The 23,467-nt window shown below is 46.3% G+C and overlaps 3 protein-coding genes across 8 annotated transcripts in view; 1 reads left to right on the top strand and 2 right to left on the bottom strand.

The window, feature by feature from the left end:
• The window catches only part of haus3 (HAUS augmin-like complex, subunit 3), a 34,438-nt gene extending 20,492 nt beyond the window's left edge, over positions 1–13,946 (bottom strand). The window contains 9 exon segments of the mRNA XM_069942301.1: positions 6,224–6,666; positions 12,656–12,690; positions 12,693–12,867; positions 12,869–13,023; positions 13,026–13,293; positions 13,295–13,350; positions 13,353–13,401; positions 13,404–13,458; positions 13,460–13,946. Coding sequence (XP_069798402.1) covers positions 6,224–6,666; positions 12,656–12,690; positions 12,693–12,867; positions 12,869–13,023; positions 13,026–13,293; positions 13,295–13,350; positions 13,353–13,401; positions 13,404–13,458; positions 13,460–13,569 — 1,346 coding nt within the window. The 5' untranslated portion in view covers positions 13,570–13,946.
• poln (polymerase (DNA directed) nu) overlaps positions 1–17,251 on the bottom strand; it is a 512,442-nt gene extending 495,191 nt beyond the window's left edge. For all 4 annotated transcript variants that reach the window (XM_069942252.1, XM_069942280.1, XM_069942271.1 and 1 more), the window contains exon 1: positions 17,054–17,251. The gene's annotated coding sequence lies outside the window, so the exon portion shown is untranslated. The remainder of the gene's footprint in view (positions 1–17,053) is intronic.
• LOC138765265 (PRELI domain-containing protein 1, mitochondrial-like) overlaps positions 17,241–23,467 on the top strand; it is a 61,692-nt gene continuing 55,465 nt past the window's right edge. For 2 of the 3 annotated variants that reach the window (XM_069942314.1, XM_069942319.1), the window contains exon 1: positions 17,241–17,474. The gene's annotated coding sequence lies outside the window, so the exon portion shown is untranslated. The remainder of the gene's footprint in view (positions 17,475–23,467) is intronic. The other variant, XM_069942313.1, reaches the window with a different exon arrangement.

The raw sequence follows: 23,467 nt of genomic DNA, 5'->3' as shown, positions 1-23,467 counted from the left end.
GATGAAGTTGAGGTCCCTGCTGACCACGTCCATTAGGTCGCTGAAATGTCTGGGCTGCATTCTTTAGTCCGAAAGGCATCCAAAGGAACTCGAAAAGGCCATTTTCAGGATACACTGGAATCTGGTAGTACCACTCGACGAGGTCCACCTTGGAAAAGATCCAGCAGCCCTGGAGCCTCGTGGCGAAGTCCTGGATGTGTGAGATAGGGTACCTATCTGGGACTGTAACGTCATTTAGTCACATGTAGTAGCCGTATGGGCATCAGCTGCCAGATCTCTTCTATGCCATGTGCAGTTGGGAGGCCGAATGGCTGTTTGAACGGCTGACGATCCCCAGCTCCTCCATGGCAGCAAACTCAGTCTTGGCTTACTGGAGTTTGTCTTGTGGGAGATGCTAAGCCTGTGTGTACACTGGAGGCTTGGTGGTCTCAATGTGGTGCTCAACGCCATGTGGCAGTCTGGCGTCATGGAAATTGGACACCAGTAGGGCCAGGTACCTGGCCAATAGGCGGGCATACTCATTTCGGTCCAAAGCACGGATACCCAACGGCATAAAAGGACATTGCCATAGAGTAAGGGGGTACGAATGGAACATGGTAGCATCCACTGAACGGCATCTGGTCACGTCCATCAAAAGATCATGTGCCTGGAGGAAATCTGCTCCGAGTAAGGCCTGTCCCACGGCCGCAATGGTGCACGTCCACTGGAAAAGTGTCCGCAATGTGGATTGTGACCAGTCGGGTGCAGTAACTTGGTATGGAGGAGTTGTTGGCTGCTTGTAGAGGGAGGCCCTTGGGGTTGTGCTTGGTCTCGAAATACGTCGGTGGGACGAGATAGATTAGGAAATTCCTCTTTGTCCGCTGGTCCCCGAGGTTGAGTAGGCCTTTATGTGCGCCAGCCACTGAAACCACCATCAACGGCCGGCCTACCCATTTCCCATTGTCGTGTTTGGTTTGGCGGTGGGGTAGGAGCACGGGGGGTACACCGCCAGGCATTTTGGCCCCATCTGCAGTGGAGAAGCAGTATTCGCTCGCTTTGTCTTGCCGCTCGTTGTGTTGTGGTTGGGCCGTTGCTACTGCTGGGGTGCCCGGCAGAGGTGCTGAAGCAGCGGCACCAACGACATAGGTGGGCTGTGTGTGGATCGAGCTCTGTTGCGGGGTACAGAAAAGTCTGTCTGCTTCCTTGGCTACCAGGCGTGGGGCATCAGAAACTGCCAAGGAAGTGTGTACCGGCAGACTGGAGAGGAACAGGGCCTCGAAAAGGAAACAGTCCGCTAGGGCCACCATTTCATGCATGAGTTTGGAGCATTTCCTATCGCCCAGGCCTTGCATATTTAGGATGCGAATGGCACGTTCGTTCCGGCTGAGTTCCAGAGAATCGAGGAAACGCTAGAATTGCTCGTACATACACTCCATGGGAGATTTTCCACGAAGGAGCTTACTTTGGCTGCAGTGGCAGCGTCCAGGGCACTGACGACGTCCCAGAACTTGGTGCCCTTTGAGACAATGCCTCTGATGTGGAAGTGTGATTCTGCCAGTTGCAGCCAATTCCTGGGCTGGTTTGTCCAGAAGGGCGGCAGATGCACACCCACCACGTTGGTCACAGCCGTTGCGACTGTAGTGGTAGCAGCATCCTGCATTCTGTTGTGTTCGAACCGTCGGGGTCAGGAGACGTCCACAGAATGTGAGGGTGATCCAGTAACTGACTTTATTGTTTGAATTTCTCGCGCTGCGCGCAGGGAAAGACCCACTTCCTTTGACATGTGTGCTGGCTTCCGGAAGTGATGTCAGTGTGTCGCGATGTCACTCGCTGACCCGGAAACAGTGATGTCCCCTGAACAACACGTGTCGTTTACCACGGGCTTCTGCTCTGGAGTGAAGGGTGAAGGGGGACCCATGCCATTTTGAGTCAGAAGACTGGGGCAGAGATTCGGCCCATCTAATCATGCAGTTGGTTGGCCCACTACACTGTTATATTTTTATTCAGCACTTTTTAGGGTTTTTTAAATATAGTTTTTTAAGTAATATATTTTTTGTCTGATTATTAATGAATATTTCCTTTTTTAATTCCTTTTCTTTATTTTCTTAAGGGACAGAGAAGTACACAGGAGTTGGTTAGAGTTGAAACAAAGACCTGGAAGAATGGGATAGGAAGAGATTTTGATTTGGGATAATGGATGACAAAAATAAATTAATTATTTTTAGTTTTAATGTAAATGGGATAAACAGTAAAATTAAAAGGAAAAGAATATTAAATTATATTGCATTTTTACAAGAAACTAATTTGACCGAAAAAGCATTCCACATTAAAACGGATTGGGTGGGCCAAGTTATAGCTTTATCTTTTAAGTCTAAAGCAAGAGAAGTAGCTATATAAATTAAAAAAAAACATTACCAGTAAAAATTTTTGATACCATAATTGATTCTGTGGGGAGATACATTTTGATTAATTGCCAGATTTATTCTGAAATGGGACATTTTTGCACTAAATGTTGATGAAGATTTTATAAAGAATGCTTTTTTACTTTTGGCGATTTCAAAATATGGTGCCCACATTTACAATATGTTGATTTAAAAATGTGAAGGACTCTCTGAAAGCCTAACCTTTTGGTAACCCAGTTCATTATTTGAATTGACACATATTTATTTTTAACATTCTCCTAACGTTTTTCTTTTCCTTGCTTTCTTTTCTTTTCAAAATTTATCAAAATAAATCATACAATCAAAATACAAGTAAATACATATTTATCCCATATAATTCCTCCACCCCCTAACCCACCGACCCTTCCCAACCCCCCTCTAATCTACCCCAAAAGAAAGAGAATAGGAGATCAACTTACATAACAACCATCACAAATTCAAACCTGTATACGGGCTCCAAACTTTAACAAAGAAAGGATAATTATTACATAAATTGTATGTTATTTTTTTTATAATGGAATACAAGCCCTCATTTCTGAATGCCTCCGTTGAATACTCAAATCAGTCTCCTTTATCCAAGTAAATGCCAAATATTTTCTAGCCACAGCTAGAGCCAATCTCAAAAAAGCAACTTGAGACATCTAATTTTAATTCTAAACTCAATTTCTTAATATAATCCAATAAAAATACCATTGGATCAAGCGAAATTTTAAATTTGAATAAAACTTCTAAGGTCCTTAATTCTATTCCAAAAAGATTTCACTGTTTCACATAACCAAGTGGAGTGCAAGAAAGAGCCAACTTGCTTATGGCACCTAAAGCACAAATCAGAAGAAATAAACTTATATTTCCTTAACTTTTCAGGAGTTAAATATAACTGATGAATAAAGTTTATAATGAACCAATCTGTACTTACATTTACAATTTTAGTCATACTATCCTCACATATAGTCGTCCAATCATCTTGAGAAAGTGATAGTGCTTTCTTTGATATTTTATCCATGCACTACATTTGTACTTATTTTTTTTGTTTTATTGAATAGTATACATGGATGTGGCTTTTAAAATTCTAAAATAAAATGGTCAAAAAACTTTTGGTGGAAGCACAGGAAAAGGTTTTTAATAGGAAGTGATTTCAATGGTTGTCTTGATCTATTGCTGGATAAATCAACTAAAACAGTAACAAGAGCTAAAGTGGCAATGGCTATATTAAGTTTTATGAAGCAATTAAATTTAATTGATATTTGGCAAAAGTTGAATCCTAGAGAAAGAGATTATTCTTTTTAGTCTCATAGACATGACTTTATTCAAGAATAGATTTTTTTTAATTATTGGCATAGTTACAAGGAAGGATTAGAGGAGTATAAAGCAAGAATACTTTCTGATCATTTGCCATTTTTATTGACATTTTCAACTTTAGAGGAAAAAATATACCTTATAGAATGATGGAGGTTTAATACTGAATTATTAAAAAGAATAGATTTCTGTGATGTTATAAGAAAGCAAATTCAATTATTTTTAAGGTCAATCTTAATTCAATAGATAATCAATGTATTATTTGGGATTCATTAAAAATATACAAGAGGTCAAATAATAAGTTACTCAGCTAAAATTAAAAAGGAATATATAGAGACAAATCAATTAGAACAGGCTAAAGGTAAATTACAAAAAGATTTACAAAATAATTATTCTGAAGAAAAGAAAAAACAAATAATTTATTAATAAAACTTCATTGTGACTCATTTTTCTCCTTTTTGACTTTTATGGTTTTTTATGTCAGTTTAATGACTCATGATTTTTGCTGCATTTCTAGTTTTTTTTGGAAGGAATATGGTTGATCTCATTGCTTAAACTTTCTCTGTGGATTTTTTTTGATAAATTATTGTCAGTTATGTTCATTACGTACTTCAAGCAGAGACCATCGAAAACTTAATTCACGTCTGTGTTTCAATATTTGTTTCATTTATAGTAATATCAGTGCAACCTGCCATTCAACCACTGACATACCATCCTGCCCACGCATGGTAAAAGGCTACCTCCCCTCCCCACCTCGGTCTAGTGTATCACCAATGGCCTGCTTCCAGAAGCAGTAAATACCTGCTTTTTGCTCATACCTTGAATAAGGGCCCAATCCCAAATAATTGGCTAGCCTTTACTTCCTACAGATGTTGCATGACCTGATGAGTTTCTCCAGCACTTTTGGGTGTTGCATGACCCCAGAGTCTGCACTTTCCTGTTTAACCTCCCCCCCCCCCCCCAACCCTAATTGTCCTATTTACAAAGTTCATTTTAGGTCTATTTTATCACCCTGCCATACACTCAAGGGCCTTAATTTTTGTCCCAGCATACCTTGTCCAAGGACTTTCTCAAAGTCTGCACACCTATCAATGCACTTCGTCAATATACCGTTACCTCAAAAAATTCAATCAAATTTACAGCACAGTACAATCCCTTTAGTCCACGATGTTGTGCAGATCTATATACAGACCTAAAAAAACCACACCTTCCCTAGCTCATACACCTTTAATTTTCTTGCATCCATGCCCATCTGAAAGTCTCTTAAATGACTCTAATATTCCAGCCTTCACCACTGCGTTTAAAAAAAACTTAGCATCAATGTTTCCCCCAAATTCTCCTCCCATTGAGAGATAGAATTTACCATGAACAAAGTCTGCTCTGATAAATCCTGTCCCTTCGAGTTCTTGTGAGCAAATGAAAAGTCGTAACATTAGTAATGAATAACCAGCGGTAAACTGTCAGTTACAATTAATCAGGGGTGGCCAAACCATGGCTTGCGAGACACGTGCAGCTCTTTGACATACACTGTGCGGCTCGCGGAAATATGTTGGCAGAGACAGGAATCGTATGAACCGGTGCTCACAATGGTATAGTTTTAGTGGGCATTGCTTGCGAATGAAAATATTTGGTATATACGCGTGTCCTTTTTGATTATTGAAACTAACCATATATTTCAGCATACGAGTCTTGAAACCCTCAAAAAGCACTCAAAACAAAATTGAGCGTTGACTTGCCAGATCCAAAAATTAGAGCTTAAATTCAACTAAAAAATACACTAGACATAGACTCAGATGACCCTCGAAACACCGAAGAACTCAACCTGCAACAAATTTTCAAGCTATCAGAATATTCTGATTGAAAAAAAACATTTAAAATCCTACAAAATTACTAACATCATCTAAGGCAAAGACCTCAGCAGGCACATCCAGAGTCTCAAGGTTTACACTGTCATCATACAGGTCTCAGTCTGTATCTGATTTGGGGGGGAGGGGGGGGTGTAAAGAGTCGACTTGTATGCCTGATATATGAAATACATGAAAAAACCATGAAAATTAGGCTGAAAATGGGGACTCAACTTATCTGAAGGTCGACTTATACACCGCAGTATACGGTAATACAAATTAGCAGTTTAAAAACTACATAAAATTAATATTATTATGTACATATATTTCTTAATATTTATACAAGTTTTTTGTAACCATGTATATGTAAGAGTAAACATGTGTAAGTAACATTTTTTCATGACTTGCAGCTTTCAAACATCTGAGGTTCATCATATTGCGTTAAGCAAGTTTGGCCACCCCTCGTTTAGGACATAATATGGGCAACCAGCTAACTTTCAAAAACAATTCACAAATTCTCTGATCTATGACTAAGCTACTAAAACCCAGCTTTACTGTCAACTTTCACAACTTGCCAGGCCAGCATTTGGATAAGCAGCCTCTGGGTTGCAGGTCTAGAGGATGGGCAGAGAAAAACAAGAAAAGTAACCTTTAGATTTTTACCTGATAGAAGAGGCATCACTTGAATCAATAATGTTCCGTTGCTTGTGACTAGACAGTAGGGATTTGTCAGACATCATCTCCAAACGCTGCATGAAATCGGCTCCAATTTGATTGAGCTCCCTGGTCAGATTCTCAAGCTGCCTATGGAGATCTTTATGCTTACACAGTTCCATTTCATACGCCAGTTGAAGCAGCTCAAATCGAGCTTTCTGCTTGATCAGCTGACCTGCAACTTGGTCCTGCTTGGAAGTATAATAGTCTTGGCGAGACATCTGCAGATCAAAATTACCTTTCACCACGGGCATATTTAAGAGTTGTGCGTTTTCCAAAATAGAATCAGGAAGGGCCTTGTTAATTAGGTGTTCTATTTGGATATTTATCGAAGTCAGTTCTTTGGACAAACTATTCTTCTTGGCCTTTGCATCATTTGCATCATCAATCAGCTGTTGAAAAATTAAATCAAACTTAAGCTTCTAACATTTCAACTTTGTCGTTTCTAGTTAAATGCATGGGATTCCTTATTCTTTATCTTAGGAACATCTGTGTACTTTCAGACAAGGCTGTTATAAAATGTGTTCTTGATGGGATACGCCAATGCTGGCAGATGTGAAAATGGAAACTATTCAATCTGTAATGAACCAGGGTGGAAAATCTCTTTTCTAAGCATTTCATTTTCAATTTCCAACCCAAGCTCTTTCAGTGTTCTCCACTCTGCAACCATAAACAAAACACTCCCAAGCAACAAATGAGCATATCCTACAGAATGAAAATATGTTGGGTGAACATTGCAATCTGAGCTCTTAAAAGAACCATTTCAAGGCTAATTAATTTGGGCATGCAAGAGCCCATGAAGAAAGAGAACTGTAATTTATCAACTCATTCATTCTGTAAACCAGACTGCACACTGTAACATTACATTCTGTAAACCAAACTACATACAGGCTACCTCTACATCAGAGAGACTGGGAGATCACTTCATTGAGCACCTAAGTTCAGTCCACCACCACAGCATGTATCTCTTGGTGGCCACCCATTTGAATTCCCCTCCCCCCCCCCCCCCCCCCCACCGATTCCTTTGCTGGCATCTTTACCTTACTGATCCTTGTAATATCTCACTACATGCAGATTGCCAAAAGGTAAATATTTCACTCACACTCATTTTTACATGAGGTATCTAATGTGTCACCCCACCATCTCTCCTCACCCCGCCCTCCCCCCAAAAAACCTTCCTGTTCTTGGGCAGTAACCTTTCATGTGGCACCTCATTGAATGGCTCACAATAATTAAGATCATGAAGAGTAGTTGAATTACTTAAACTAGAAGGACAGGGTGGTGGGCAGGTGGTGGAGGAGGATCAGGAGCTGGCAGATAATGGGGGAATGCAGGTATGTGGAGGAAGATGGGTGGGGGAGGAGCAGAGGAAAGAAATGGGAATAATATAAGCTAGGAGGTGACAGGAGGAATAGGCAATGGGCACTCTGATAGGAGAAGATAGTAGATCATGGAAAGAAGAGGAGCTTCAAGGAGGAAGGTGTGGATGACAGGAAGGCTGAGAGGGGAAAGAGAAGGAAAAAAGAGGGAGGTAAAAAGCCAAATGGATCATGGAAAGCAAGGAGAGGTGGCCGAAAACAAAAAATAGCAGAAATTGGCGGTCAACATTGATGCTGTCTGAATATATTGCTTGGTTCCTTTATTTGCCTGTGGCTTCAAATGGCAGTAAAAGTAGGCCATTGACATACATCAGAAAGGGAAAAAGAAACTTGCTAGCCACCAGCAGATCTTGGTTGTTGCTGTGGATGGAACAAAGGTACGCGACAAAGCAAACTCCCAATCTGCATACAGTCTTCCAAACGTTGAGACCACACCAGGAGGACCGGATGCAGGAAATGACCATTACAGAATTGCAGGTGAAATGTTGCTTCACTTGGGAAGATAGTTTGGAGCACCAAAGGGAGGAGATGTCGCACATGGTGCAGTTGCAGGAATAAGTGCCGGGGGAATTAGTGGGAGCCCCGGGGGAAACAATTTCTGTGGCTAGTGGAGTGGAAGATGTGTCTGGTGATGGGATCCTATTGTAGATAACAGAAATTGCAGAGAATAATTATGTTGAATATGGAGGTTGGTACCATGGCAGGTTAGGACAAAGGAACCCAGTTATGTTGGGGTGGGGTGGGGGCAGATGTACAGAAAATGGAGGAGATACAGATGAGGGTTGCATTGATAAGAGAGGAAGGGAAACCATGTTTACTGAAGGAGGACATATCAATGTCCTGGTATAGAAAGTCTTGTTATAGGCAAAGACAGAGGAAGTGAGAGAAGGGAATACCATCCTTACTGGAGGATGTATGGGAAGAGGTGAAATGCAGGTGACTATGAAAATCAGTGAGTTTGTAAAAGATGAACACAGAGAGGGCAAAGAGAGAGAGAGAGAGAGAGAGATACCAGAGATGGACCAAGTGAATTTGCGATGAGGATGGAGTTTAGTGGTGAAGTTGCTCTAACTTATGAGCTCATTATTCATGCATTACGCAGCACCAATGTAGTCATCAACATAGCAGAGAGTTAAGGCAATACCCTTGGAGGCTTACAGCATGGATTGTTCTACGTAACCAACAAAAAGGCAAGAATAGCTAGGGACTATGTCAGTACCCATTGCTACATCTTTGATCTGGATAAAGTGGGAGGAATCAAAGAGAAGTTGTTGAAGGAGAGCACCAGTTCAGTCAGATGGAGGATTGCAGTGGTTGGGTCTATTATTAAGAAACGGAGAATCTTGAAGTTTTCCTGATGGGGGAAATTAGCGTACAGGGCCTGGGTGTCCATGATAATAAGGCAGTCATGGAAAGGAAGTGAAAGTTGTTAAAATGGTAGAGAGCATGCGAAATGTCATGTTTGTAGGTGGAAGGGACTGAATCAAGGACAAAATGGAGTCAAGACACAGGTTCAGCAGGGCAGGAGCTGGCAAAACAACTGGCTTGGGCAGGGTGGGAGGCTGTGCAAGTGGCAAGGTCAGTGATAGCATGGGAGACAGTGGATCCTTTGCAAGAGATATCCTCAGAGATTTATATGTCTGAATAAGATTACCCTCTCACACTTAGAAACAAGTAATACAAACATAAAGCTGTCATGCTTCGCTCTAGAAAAACCCCTGCATCCTAGGAATAAGCCTGGTGACTCTCCTTAGAATTCCCTCCAATGGCATTGTATCCTTTTTAAGTAAAGAGCAAAACTGTGCATATGTTCCAAGTGTGGCCTCACCAGCATCCTTTCCAACTGAAACAAATCTTCCCATGCCTAAACTCCCAACTCCATTATAAGAAAACACATAATTTGCCTTCTCTGATTCCCTGGGACACCCATCTCCCTCTGATTCCCTGGGACACCCATCTCCCTCTGATTCCCTGGGACACCCATCTCCCTCTGATTCCCTGGGACACCCATCTCCCTCTGATTCCCTGGACACCCATCTCCCTCTGATTCCCTGGGACACCCATCTCCCTCTGATTCCCTGGGACACCCATCTCCCTCTGATTCCCTGGGACACCCATCTCCCTCTGATTCCCTGGGACACCCATCTCCCTCTGATTCCCTGGGACACCCATCTCCCTCTGATTCCCTGGGACACCCATCTCCCTCTGATTCCCTGGGACACCCATCTCCCTCTGATTCCCTGGGACACCCATCTCCCTCTGATTCCCTGGGACACCCATCTCCCTCTGATTCCCTGGGACACCCATCTCCCTCTGATTCCCTGGGACACCCATCTCCCTCTGATTCCCTGGGACACCCATCTCCCTCTGATTCCCTGGGACACCCATCTCCCTCTGATTCCCTGGAACACCCATCTCCCTCTGATTCCCTGGGACACCCTTCTCCCTCTGATTCCCTGGGACACCCATCTCCCTCTGATTCCCTGGAACACCCATCTCCCTCTGATTCCCTGGAACACCCATCTCCCTCTGATTCCCTGGGACACCCATCTCCCTCTGATTCCCTGGAACACCCATCTCCCTCTGATTCCCTGGAACACCCATCTCCCTCTGATTCCCTGGAACACCCATCTCCCTCTGATTCCCTGGAACACCCATCTCCCTCTGATTCCCTGGAACACCCATCTCCCTCTGATTCCCTGGAACACCCATCTCCCTCTGATTCCCTGGAACACCCATCTCCCTCTGATTCCCTGGAACACCCATCTCCCTCTGATTCCCTGGGACACCCATCTCCCTCTGATTCCCTGGAACACCCATCTCCCTCTGATTCCCTGGAACACCCATCTCCCTCTGATTCCCTGGAACACCACTCTCCCTCTGATTCCCTGGAACACCCATCTCCCTCTGATTCCCTGGAACACCCATCTCCCTCTGATTCCCTGGAACACCCATCTCCCTCTGATTCCCTGGAACACCCATCTCCCTCTGATTCCCTGGAACACCCATCTCCCTCTGATTCCCTGGAACACCCATCTCCCTCTGAGCCATTCATTGGCAATCTAACTCCATTCAGCTGTTCTAATTCTTCACACTAAAGAGCATAATCTCACACTTGCCCGTATTAAAATTCACTTGAAAGTTTTGGCCTTACAGAATCTTTTTGTTGCGGGTGGGAACTGAAAATCTACATAGAATATAAAATCAGATTAGTGCAGTTTTGATGTAAATGGGAGTTGTTGGTTGACGCAGACCTGGGTGAGAAGAGAACTTTCTCTCTCGCCTATCATCTGGGGAGTGACACCACAAAAATCAACTTCCATCTAAGGTCACTTCAAGTTCATTGGTCCTTCAGCTGGTGAGATCAGAGGTTTATCAAGGCAGGTAACTCACCTCCTGATACCCAATACTGGGCACTTACCATCACATGACAGTAACATCAATTGCTCCAGCTTTTGTTGGGCCCCTCTCCTGCCTTTTCCTATCCCTCCAGCTCCTTTCCTCTAGACCTCACCCCTTCCCTCTCCATTCAAAAATGAAAGTAGTAGAGCCCAAAATACTCAAGGTCTTCAGTCTAAGAAACAGAATGACCCCTAAAACAGACCAAAGTGCTGGAGGAGCTCAGCCATAGGAGACAAAGATATAGTGCCGACATTTCAGGCCTGAGCCCTTCCTCAAGGTATAAGCAAAGAATGAGCAAACAACAGGAAATCTTATAGACAGTGCTGGCTGGAGGAGGAGTCCAAACCAACAAAAGGGATTCACTGGATATGATAAAGGGAGAGGTGAGAACTGATTAGGTCTGTATGAAAGGAGACAGGGAAAAGAGAGAGCATGCGTGTGTTGGGGGAAAGTGACGAGGAAGAAATGGGGGGGTGGTTAATGAAAGCCAGAGAAGTCAATATTAATACCATTCGGTTGGAGGGTGCCCAGTTAGAAGATGAGCTGTTATTCCTCCAATTTGGCAGGGGTTTCAGTCTGCAGTGCATTAGACCATGAACAGGCACATCAGCAAGGGAATGGAATGAGGAAATGAAATGGGGCAGACACTGGGAGATCCACACGAATGTGGCGGACAAAGCCTAGGTGCTCATCAAGGAGATCCCCCAAACTGCACCCAGTCTCTCCAATGTAGAGCAGACTACAATGGGAGTTCCAGATGCAAGAGATGACCCCTGCAGATTCACAAGTGAAATGTTGCTTCAATTGGAAACTGTTTGGGGCCCCAAATGGTGGTGAGGGGGGAGGTGTGGGCACAAGTGGAGCATCTCCTGCAGTCACAGGGGTAGGTACCAAGGGCATGATTGGTGGGGAGGGAAGAGGGGACAAGGGAGTCATGGAGGGAGCTGTCCCTGCAGAATGCGGAGAGGGAAATATGTGTCTAGTGGTGGGATCTCGTTGTAGGTGGAGGAGGATGTTTTGGATGCGGAGACTGGTGGGGTGGTAGGTGAGGACAAGAGGAATCCTGTCCTTGTTGCGCATGTGGGTACAGGGGGCCAGGGCACATATGCAGATAATGGATAAAATGTGGATGAGGGCCGAATTGATGTTGGTAGGGGGAAGAGCCACATTGTTTGAAGAAGGAGGACATCTCTGGTGATCTGACATGGAAGCCCCCTTCTTGGGTGCAGATTGCCCAGAATCTATATCCCATTATTCCCTTCATATTTATGTGCCAATCCAGAAGCCTCTTGGAAACTACTATCATAACTCCTTTCTCCACTACTCCTGGCAGGCCGTTCCACTCTCTGTGGAAAGAAACTTTCCCCACACATCTCCTTTAAAGTAACCCCCCCCCCACCATCTTAATCACGCCCTCTACAACACTCATAAAGTGTTCCTGATAGAATCAATTTAGATTATTTGTGATGACAAGGAACCCACATTTGCCCCAATTTTACTTCAGATATAATAATTCAGTTATGAAATCTCCAATAAAATTTTGCTCCTTCAAAGGAACCAATTCAAACAATTGCTTGTCCAGACCATAAACAAATCTTACCTTGCCCTTTCGTATTGATGAGATTATCTGCTCATGTGTTGAAGTCTAGCCTCAGTGCCTTTTTCCTTCGCTTTTGCCAAAATTAACTGTCTCTGGCTACTGCTGTATGCTGCCTGGATTCTCGCCATTTGTTGCTTATATTCTTCAAGTGCCTCATTACATTCCCTTGTATGGGCTGAGAAGTTTAAATCCACCAGCTGAAATTTTTCTACCGTCCGAGCTTTCAACGAGTTTCACGATTCCCTTAAACAGCTGTTTCTTAGTGTATTCTGTGAGAGCTGCCGTGCATTGTTCTTCCTGCAGCAGGTAGTAGTCCAACAAAAGTTGGGACAAGAACACAGCCTCTCGTTCTGGTCTCTTGACTGATCATTGTTGGAATACAGCGAACTTAGCTCCTGAACTTCTTGACGAATCTTTAACAGGGTACTGTTTAATTCAGTGTTTTCACAGTCATGTTGTTCATGTGTCTCTCTCAACAATCTGACACACTCTTCCTCTTCAACCCTCAGCCTCATAGGCAGATGATGTATTCTCGTGGCCAACAGTTGCTGCTTGGTTCGTCGCTGGATCTTCTGATCACGAGTCATCTCCAATACTTCAACTTTATTCTCCAGCTCCTCAACTGTCAACTCTGCCAGGGCTGCCATATTTTGATTTCACATCCTTAGGACATGTCTCCAAGACCTGATCCAACTTTTTTGATCCAACAGACGATCCTCAACTTCCAGAGTTTTTAACCCACTCAGTCTTCTTCTCTGTTAGATACATTCTGTTCATTTACAGTTTTGCAGAACCATTCTACACATTCTTTCATCGCCAATGTCAAACCACCAATCAAAATGCTCCCCATTTAATTGATTGGCATCAGGATAACCAATTTTCCTTAATGTCTCCACAAATATTGTCCCGTTCATTGTGGTCAGTGAATGATAACCTTTCTGGGGTCTGAATGAAAGGAGATTTAAAACATCCAAATGCAACAAAGTGGTATGCTGGATATCTGTTTTAATCTCAAGCAGAAACAATATATTAACTTAATTCAGAGAAGCATTGCAGCATTTCCAGAAACAAAAAAGGCCTGGAGATCAAGTGTTATATAATCGTAGTCAACAGTGATATTTCACCAAATTAAAAAAAACACCCATAATCCTCAGCATTTAAAACATACTGGCAATGATCCAGCTGAATAATTGACGAGCAATAGTTTATGTTTACCCCTGTGGAAGCACTTTTCAAAATGGTGTGTATGCTTTGCAGGATGCTTTTGGGTAGAGTGCCTTATTTTTACTTAATTATTTTGGTTTGGTGTTAAAGAAAAAACATCCAATTCATTTCATTGAGAGAAAAACTAATCACTAAAAATGGCATAAATGCTATTTAGTTGATACATATTTTATGAAGCTAAACAATCTTCTGGAAGAACTCATCAGGTCAAGTGGGGAAAAAAAGAATGATCGCTGGTTCGAGACAAAGACCTTTATCGAGACCAGCAAGATGCTCTTATAGCGTATCAGCTGAGTTCCCCCAGCACAAGGGGTTTGGCTTCAGGTTCCAGTATCTGCAGCCTCTTGTGTCACTTGTGAATTGAATGAGCACTGTATTAAACGTAATTATGCAGAAAGCCACTGGTCAGACTTCACAGCTTTAAACTCCACTACAAACGAGTGCTTATAAAAAGAACAAGTGCGGAGAGAGTGAACATTGAAAATGGACACTCCTAACAGAAAACACTCAATTGATATCATGGTCAAGTCATTCCAATACTTTAAACTTTTTCATCTCTATTTTAACATATTTACAAGCCTTTATCTCCATAGCCTGCTTCATTACTGCTCCATTAATTAAAGTATTCCTTTCACAAAGATATTTCAACATCACCATTATAATTGGTTTGACAAATCAGAATAATTTCATGACATAGGAATAGAGAAAAATATGAACAACAGAAATAAAACTAATTGAGGGTCTATAAAATTAACCTCCAAATAACATCAATACAAAATTGCTTCACAGACAGTTATTGAAATGAACAAAGATGCAGTTAAAATCAACCCAACAGAAATAAAACATAATACATCATTAAAATTTACTATCACAAAATATCACTGTACAAATTAGTTGGGCAAAATTTGAGCCTTAATAGAAACTGGGTACCATTGGGCAGGATAATGGCAAATTAGGTTGCGGTGGTCCCATTGGCTGAGGCAACGGCAAAAAGCGCCATAAATGACTGAGATCCTGGCAATGCCAGGTGAGCCATTCCCATTGGTCCAGACACCGGCAGCGCCATTCCAATGGCCGAGAAGTCGGAGGAGCCGAAGTGACGCACTCCCATTGGCTGAGATACTGCAGGAGCCGGGTGAGGCGTGCCCACTGGCCGAGTCGCCGTGTGAGAAGCATTCATTGGCCTTGTAGCTACCTGAGGCTTTCCCACTGGCCATGCAACAGGAGCCATCGGGGGCGGCGCACCCATTGGCATAGAAGCCTGAGCAGCCGGGTGTGACGATCCCGTTGGCCAAGATGACGGTAAAGTGTGCCCATTGGCCGAGAAGTTGCAGAAGCCTGATGAGGTGTGCCCATTGGCCGAGAGGCTGGAGCAGCCGGACGAAGTGTGCCTATTGGCCGGGAGGCCGGAGCAGCCGGATGAAGCGTGCCCACTGTCTGAAAGGCCGGAGCAGCCGGGTGAAGCGCACTCATGGGCCGAGAGGCCGGAGCAGCAGGGCGCGATGTGCCCATGGGCCGAGAGGCCGGAGCAGCAGGGCGTGACACGCCCACGGGTCGAGAGGCGGGAGCAGCAGGGCGCGACGTGCCCACGGGTCGAGAGGCCGGAGCAGCTGTTCGAAGAGTGTTCATTGTCTTAGCAGCTGAACGAGGTGCGTCCATTAGCTGAAAAGCTGCAGCAGCCTGACGAGCCGCCGCAACCGGCCCCACCCATCGGCCGAGCCGCCGCACCGGCCCCACCCATCGGCCGAGCCGCCGCAACCGGCCCCACCCATCGGCCGAGCCGCCGCACCGGCCCCACCCATCGGCCGAGCCGCCGCACCGGCCCCACCCATCGGCCGGAGCCGCCGCAGCCGGCCCCACCCATCGGCCGGGCCGCCGCACCGGCCCCACCCATCGGCCGGGCCGCCGCACCCGGCCCCACCCATTCGGCCGGGCCGCCGCACCGGCCCCACCCATCGGCCGGGCCGCCGCACCGGGGCCCCCCCATCGGCCGGGGCCGCTTCGCACCGGGGGCCCCCCATCGGCCGGGGCCGCCGCACCGGGGCCCCCCATCGGCCGAGCCGCCGCACCGGGGGCCCCCCATCGGCCGAGCCGCCGCACCGGGGCCCCCCATCGGCCGAGCCGCCGCACCGGGGCCCCCCCATCGGCCGAGCCGCCGCACCGGGGCCCCCCCCCATCGGCCGAGCCGCCGCAACCGGGGCCCCCCATCGGCCGAGCCGCCGCACCGGGGCCCCCCATCGGCCGAGCCGCCGCAACCGGGGCCCCCCATCGGCCGAGCCGCCGCACCCGGGGCCCCCCCATCGGCCGAGCCGCCGCACCGGGGCCCCCCATTCGGCCGAGGGCCGCTCGCACCGGGGCCCCCCATCGGCCGAGCCGCCGCACCGGGGCCCCCCATCGGCCGAGCCGCCGCACCGGGGCCCCCCATCGGCCGAGCCGCCGCACCGGGGCCCCCCATCGGCCGAGCCGCCGCACCGGGGGCCCCCATCGGCCGAGTTCCGCCGCACCGGGGGCCCCCATCGGCCGAGCCGTCGCACCGGGGACCCCAATGGCCGAGCCGCCGCACTGGGGCCCCCCATTGGCCGAGCCGCCGCACCGGGACCCCCATTGGCCGAGCCGCCGCAACCGGGACCCCCATTGGCTGAGCCGCAACACCGGCAACCCCCATTGTCCTAGACGCCGGCGGGGTGAGGTACGGTGCTCCCATTGCCGAGACATAGCCCGCGTGGAGTGAGGCGCTCTGATTGGTCCAGAAGCTTGCCGAACGATTGGCCCGTTGCGAGGCGCCCCCAGTGCCCCGGGGACCGAAGGTACAGTCGCCGGCAGTCCGAGGTGAGGAGCTCCCATTGGCTGAGTTACCAGCCGTGAAGGAAGAGACATTCCCATTGGCTGAGACCACCGGCAGTTGAGGAGCTCCCATTGGCCGAACCATCCACCATGAAGGGTGGTTCGCTCTCATTGGCCACCAGGAAAGAAAATCGCGCGAAGTGCTCCAAGAGGCCTCCCGTTCACGGTCGGGGGACCCTCCTCCGGCGACTCGGCTCCCGTTCACGGGACCCACGACCAGTCCGCGTCCCCACCGCCCGGATTTGGACGAATCCGTCTCTCGGCGGGCCTTTACATGTTTTGTCGGGGCAGCGGCTCAGTGAGAGGGTTGAACATGTCTAAAGGTTTTACCTCACTGTCCGACGCCAACTCTCCGTCACCCACGAACTTTCATCTGCGCGCGGCTAACGGAAAACCCGGTCGAAGAGCGGAGGCAAGAGACGACGCATATCAACGCCCTTCGACGGGGCGCGAGGAGCGCCGCCACGCGCGGGAGGACGTTACTGCCGTTGCTAGCGCCGCCTTCGACGGGAGGACGTTACTGCCGTTGCTAGCGCCGCCGTCGGCGGGGAGGACGTTCCTCCCGTTGCTAGCGCCGCCTTCGACGGGAGGACGTTACTGCCCCTGCCTCGCAGATTGCGATCAATGGAGATGGCCGCCGTGGACGGCACATGGGGGGACCGGCCAGTGAGTTAAAGCCGGCGGCGTGAAAGAGTCGGTGCGGTCGGGAATAAGGGCTGGAGAAGCAGGCTGGGCGCGGGCATGGTTTCGGGTAAGTCTGCAATCATTGGGCCCGGTCAGGGTGTGTGGGACGGGTTGACCCGAGGCTCGACCTGCAGGCCTCTGGTCTCGTCCGGCATCTCCTGGAGACGCCCAGTAGTTGGGGGGGGGGGGGTGGGGGAGGAGGAGGAGGAGGAGGAGGAGGGGGGAGTGGAGGAGGAGGGGGGGGGTGGAGGAGGGGGTGTGGGGAGGGGGGAGGGAGGGGGGTGGGGGAAGGGGGGGTGGGGGTGGGGGGGGGTGGGGGAGGAAGGGGGGGAGCCCTGTTCCCGACGTCTTTCAATAATAAAACTCTTGGATCGTTGATTCCAAATCCATCAGGGGCAGATTAAATTTGTTGCAAGCAGTTCGGCCCATTGTGTTCATGCTGGGTCTTCGTGTGAGATTGGTGAACAGTGTCCTGAAACTGAAAGAATCATGCCAAAATGCTTCTGTATTTTAAAATTGCACCTTTATGTATCGATGAGCTTATTATGTACTGTGTGTATGAGTGCACTGTCGTCCGGAGGTCCGCTGTTTCGCCTCCCAGTATCTGGCCTGTCCACAGCCCTCCTCGTTTGACATACTTCCCTGAAACCACTCGTCCAAAGCCACATCTGGCCCGAGCCAGATGATCCTTGTCAACTCCTCCCAACAAGAACCAGGATTGTGAACCTCTTGCATGCATTCCACTGCCCCCACTGTGCTGAGCCACTCAGAATTGGACACCGTTGAGACTCGTCAGTTATTTTTGTAAATTCCCTTCTTTTGTGGAATGTGGATGAGGGTAGCGCAGTGGATGTTGTCTATATGGACTTCAGTAAGGCCTTCGATAAGGTACCCACATGGAAGGTTAGTTAGGAAGGTGCAGTCTTTAGGTATAAATTTTGAGATAGTCAAATGGATTGAACATTGGCTGAAAGGGAGAGGCCAGAGAGTGGTAGTGGATAATTGTCTGTCAGGTTGGAGGCCGGTGACCAGTGGTGTGCCTCAAGGATCTGTATTGGCCCATTGTTGTTTGTTATATACATTAATGATCTAGATGATGGGGTGGTGAATTGGATTAGTAAATATGCAGACGATACTAAGATAGGTGGAATAGTGGATAATGAAGAAGGTTTTCAAGGATTGCAGAGGGATTTGGGCTGCTTAGAAAAGTGGGCTGAAAAATGGCAGATGGAATTTAATGCTGATAAGTGTGAGGTGCTTCATTTTGGTAAGAAGAATCAGAATAGGACATACGTGGTAAATGGGAGAGCATTGAGGAATACAGAAGAGCAGAAAGATTTAGGAGTAACGGTATGTCGTTCCTGAAGGTAGAAACTCATGTGAATAGGGTGGTGAAGAAGGCTTTTAGTATGCTGGCCTTTATCAATCATTGCATGGAATATAGGAGTTGGGAGGTGATGTTGAGATTGTAGAAGACGTTGGTGCGGCCTCATTTGGAGTTCTGTGTGCAGTTCTGGTCGCCTAATTATAGGAAGGATATAAACAGAGTGGAGAGAGTGCAGAGAAGGTTGACCAGAATGTTACCTGGGTTTAAGCATCTAGAGTATAGGGAGAGATTGGACAGATTAGGTCTTTATTCTTTGGAGCATAGAAGGTTGAGAGGGGATTTGATAGAAGTATTTAAGATTATGAAAGGGATAGACAGAGTGGATGTGGATAGACTATTTCCGTTAAGAGGAGGAAAGATTAAAACAAGAGGACATGAGTTAAGAATTAAGGGGCAGAGGTTTAGAGGTAACATGAGGGGGAACTTCTTTACTCAGAGAGTGGTAGCCGTGTGGAATGAGCTTCCGGGAGAAATAGTGGTGGCGGAGTCAATTGTATTATTTAAGAAAAGGTTGGACAGGTATATGGATGAGAAGAAGATGGAGGGTTATGGGCATTGTGCAGGGAGGTGGGACTAGAAAGGGGTGTTTGGTTCGGTGCAGACTAGAAGGGCCTAATGGCCTGTTTCCGTGCTGTAATTGTTATGTTATATATGTCATGTTATGTTATTGTTTTGCTGAAGCCTGGGCTCTTGCCTGCTGCCAACTCGGGGTTCCACATTTACCCCAGGTCCTTCTGGTCTTGCACCCACTTTGGAATGATCCCTTATGGCTTATTCCACTGGGTAGCTGAGCATGCCACTAGCCTCCATCAATGTCGTCTTCAAATTTAGAAATAGTGACTTGAACCTCCGCCCCCTCCCCACACTTCAAGCCCATGTCATTGATACCATGGGGTGGGGGGAAACAATGGATCCTAATGCTGATCACCTTGTTCAAAAATAATAACCATTCACTGCAGGCCTCTGCTTCATATCCATGTTATTGCTGTCTTTGATATTTTAACTTGTCCTGCTAAGACTGATGCAGTATTATTTTTAACAAATCTTGTGTCGTAACCAATTCTTCACAATTACTTTGGAAATACCATTTTCCTGAAGGAAGATGGTGCAAAATACTACTTTAGGGCCTTAAAATGTGTTCAGGAAAGTTTCCTTAATATATAGAGGCACCCAACTAGAGAGAATGCGGTACTGGATCTCCTGCTAGGGGGAAAGGCAAGTGACAGAATGTGTGTAGAAGAGCATTGACAAGCAATGACAAGATAATTATGGGTGAGGATAGGAAAGGCCAATTTTGATGAAATCAAATTGTTGATTGGGCACTTTTTCTGGCACAGGTGTGCTTGGTCAGTGGGTGGCCTTCAAAAGTAAAATTTTGAGAGTACGTTCTTGTCAGAATTTAAGGAAAGATTAACCAGTTGAAGGAATCTTGGTTTTCAAGCCCTGGTTCAGAAGAAGGAGGTGCTGAGTGGTTGGCACAAAGCTATTCCAGCGCCAACAATCCAGGTTTGAATCTGTTGCTGTCCTCCGGCTCGGAGCATCCCCCCCATTACACCTTAATGCAGCCCAAGACACATCCTTCTAAGATATTTAATATCCTATTAAATATTGTTTCAATCACCATCAGGTAGGTAACAATTTAACAATAGCGCCTTATGTTTAGTTAGTGACTTTAACTTGCAAAGTGTTTATTCGTTTTAAAAAAACTACTTTGGGGCATTAGATTACATAACCAAAAACTCAGTTAAAAAAATAGTACATCGCTTCCAAACTCAGAACCTTGACAGCTGAAGGCAGGGCTATCAAAGTTGGCACAATGAAATGCTGACGTAAATAAGAGGTTAAAATTGAAGGTCTAAAGATATCTCAGAAGAGATACAGGGCTTGGAGAGTGGAAGGGAATGCAGCAGTGACTACGGCCACAGTCCACAGGAGCCGTGTCCGCTCGGACGCGGCTCTCCTTCAGCCGGCACGTTCAGGTGACAGAAAGGTGTCTTCTCCGCGGCCACCTGAACGTCCCAGCTGCACTTCCCCAGTCACGTCTGTAGGCACATAATTTGTGTCCGAGCACCTGAAAGCAAATTAAGCAGTTTGTAAGTTCTGTGACAGAGTATATAAATATGTTTTTGGGAGATAAATTGGGAAAAGTTTGTTAGAGTAGGTCACATACAAACACCTTAAAACAGATCTTATTTGAAATACTGGAGCTCTGCCCCATGCTAGACATATTGGCTCCACAGCTTTTGCAAGAGCTTTGGAGAGTGCTCAAGAGGCTTCACTAATGGATTGTTGTTTACAAAAGGCAACTGATGAAAGATCTTATCGGAGCCGCAGACAGTCTAAAGGAGAACTTGCTGTTCTAAGAGAGTCATGTGGTTTTCAAGCAGAGAGAGGTAGTAGCTTTCTCTCACAGAGAGAGAGAGGGTGGGGGGGGGGGAGACACAGAGATCACATGTACAAGTAGCACTGAGACTGGAACAGGACAAGCAGGCAAGCTATGGAAAGCCCATTTGTAAGATGGCCTGGTCAAAGCCCTTGTGGTTCATGCAAGAGGAGAGGACTAGCTGTCTAATGTTTCATTTGGAATAAGAGAAACAAAAAAGAACTTGGTGGTGGCCTGAAAGAAAGATGTTCTCATCTGGAGAACCCTGAAGGGCAAGTTTTGTCAGCAAGACACTGAAGTAGCTGATGGAAGTGCATCAATTGAGGATGTCCTGGAACAAAAAACTCTCTGAAAACTGACAAGAACCTTCCTGAATGGTAATCATTTACCTTTCAATCACCAAAACTTGGTGAACTTTATAAATGTAAATTCAGTGCACAGTGTAAGAATTGCCTGATACCAGTGTACTTGGAGGAATGAGAAGTGAGATTGGACTGTGAACCAAATAACTTTTCTGAACTTGCACACACGTGCACTTAGAATTAGAAGGGGGTTAAGTTAGGTTAGTTAAGTCAATCATTGATAAATTAAAGTGTGATTCTGTTTTCATGTTTAAAGAAAATTAAAAGCAACTTTTGTTTAAGTAACACCAATTTGTCTTGGTGAATTTCTATTGCTGCTGGTATTGGGATCCTCTGGGCTCATAACATTTTCCCCAGTGTCTGTGTGGGTTTCCTCCGGGCCCTTCGGTTTTCCTCCATCCTTCAAAAACTTACTGGGTTTGTAGGTGGTGTATTTGTGGGGGACACGGGATCATGGGCTGAAGGACCTGTTACTGTGCTGTACATCTAAATTTTAAATTTCAATGGGTAACAAGGAACAAATCAGGTACTTAATTAATATACAAAATGCGAGAAGGAAATCAGGAAGATTGTCAGAGGTAATTTCACATTCTCGGGGGGTTAAAGTTACTAAACAATTTAAAGATTTATATGAACTCAGTTTTTCTCCTCTATTCGAGTATGTGAGATTATCTTTATCTAGGTGGTCTCTGTTACGAGCCCAGAGGACCCTAAAACCCAGCAGCAATAGATATTCACCAAGACAAATGGTTACTTAAAAGTTGATTTTAATTGTCTTTAAACATGAAAACAGGATCAAACTTTATCACTATTAACTAATCGAACTTAGCCCCCTTCTAATTCTAAACACACGTGTAAGTAATGTGTGTGTGTGTGTAAGTTCAGAAAAGTTATTTGTTTCACAGTCTGATCTCACTTCTCATTCCTCCAAGTTTACTGGTTGCAGGCAATTCTTCTACTGTGCACAGAATTTAGCATTTATAAAGTTCACCAGGCTTTGGTGCTTGAAAGGTAAATGGTTACTGCTCAGGAAGGTTCTTGGCGGTTTTCAGAGAGAGATTTGTTGTTCACCTGGACACCCACAACTGATTCCTTGTAACCAGCCACTTCAGTGTCTTGCTGAAGAAACTTGCCCCATCAGAGTTTACAGTGAGGCGCCTCAGTTCTTCGCAGCTGAGCCAAAGCACAGGGTAAAGTACCACATATTGACCGAGGGGAGGGGGTGGGCCCCACTCCATGCCAAGGCACACCAACTCCCTCTCAGAAAGCTCAGCCTGATGAAGGAGGTTTTAAAAAATGGAGGAGTCTGGGGATTGTGCGGCATTCCGACAGTTCCTGGGCACCCCCTCCACATAGTGTCCAAATCAGCTGGGAGTTGAGACCATGCGGTGACTACAGCTGCCTCAACAAGATCACCATGCCCAACGGATATCCTGTGCCTCACATCCAAGACTTTTCCCCCAACCTGTATGATGGAGCATGTGGGGGTACCACTAAATCCCAGTTCACCGCCAGGATGTCCCCAAGACTGTAATCATAACCCTCTTGAATTTCTCTGCATTTCCTTTGGTCTAACTTTTTCAGCAAACAGTAGGCCGGTACCTCCCATTTGCGTTCATTTATTTGGATGATATCCTCATTGCCAGCCACAGCTGCAAGGACCAGACTGCCCACCAGAGACAACAGTGCACCCGTTTGAGTGAGTTCGGGTTGACCGCCATCCCCACGAAATGCCAGTTCGGTCTGGACACCATTAATTTCTTGAGGCACAGGATTAACAGACACAGGGCTACACCCCTGCCCGAGAAGGTCGAGTCAGTCCAGCATTTCACTAAGCCACGCACAGTAAAAGAGCTGCAGGAATTTACCAGTATGATAAACTTTACCACAGATTCATGCTGGCAACGGCAAGCATCATGCACCTCCTA

This window comes from Narcine bancroftii, chromosome 1 (assembly GCF_036971445.1).
Source record: "Narcine bancroftii isolate sNarBan1 chromosome 1, sNarBan1.hap1, whole genome shotgun sequence".
Classification (NCBI taxonomy): domain Eukaryota; kingdom Metazoa; phylum Chordata; class Chondrichthyes; order Torpediniformes; family Narcinidae; genus Narcine; species Narcine bancroftii.
The sequence above is the reverse complement of the archived record's forward strand: the minus strand, read 5'-3'. Positions and strand labels throughout refer to the sequence as shown.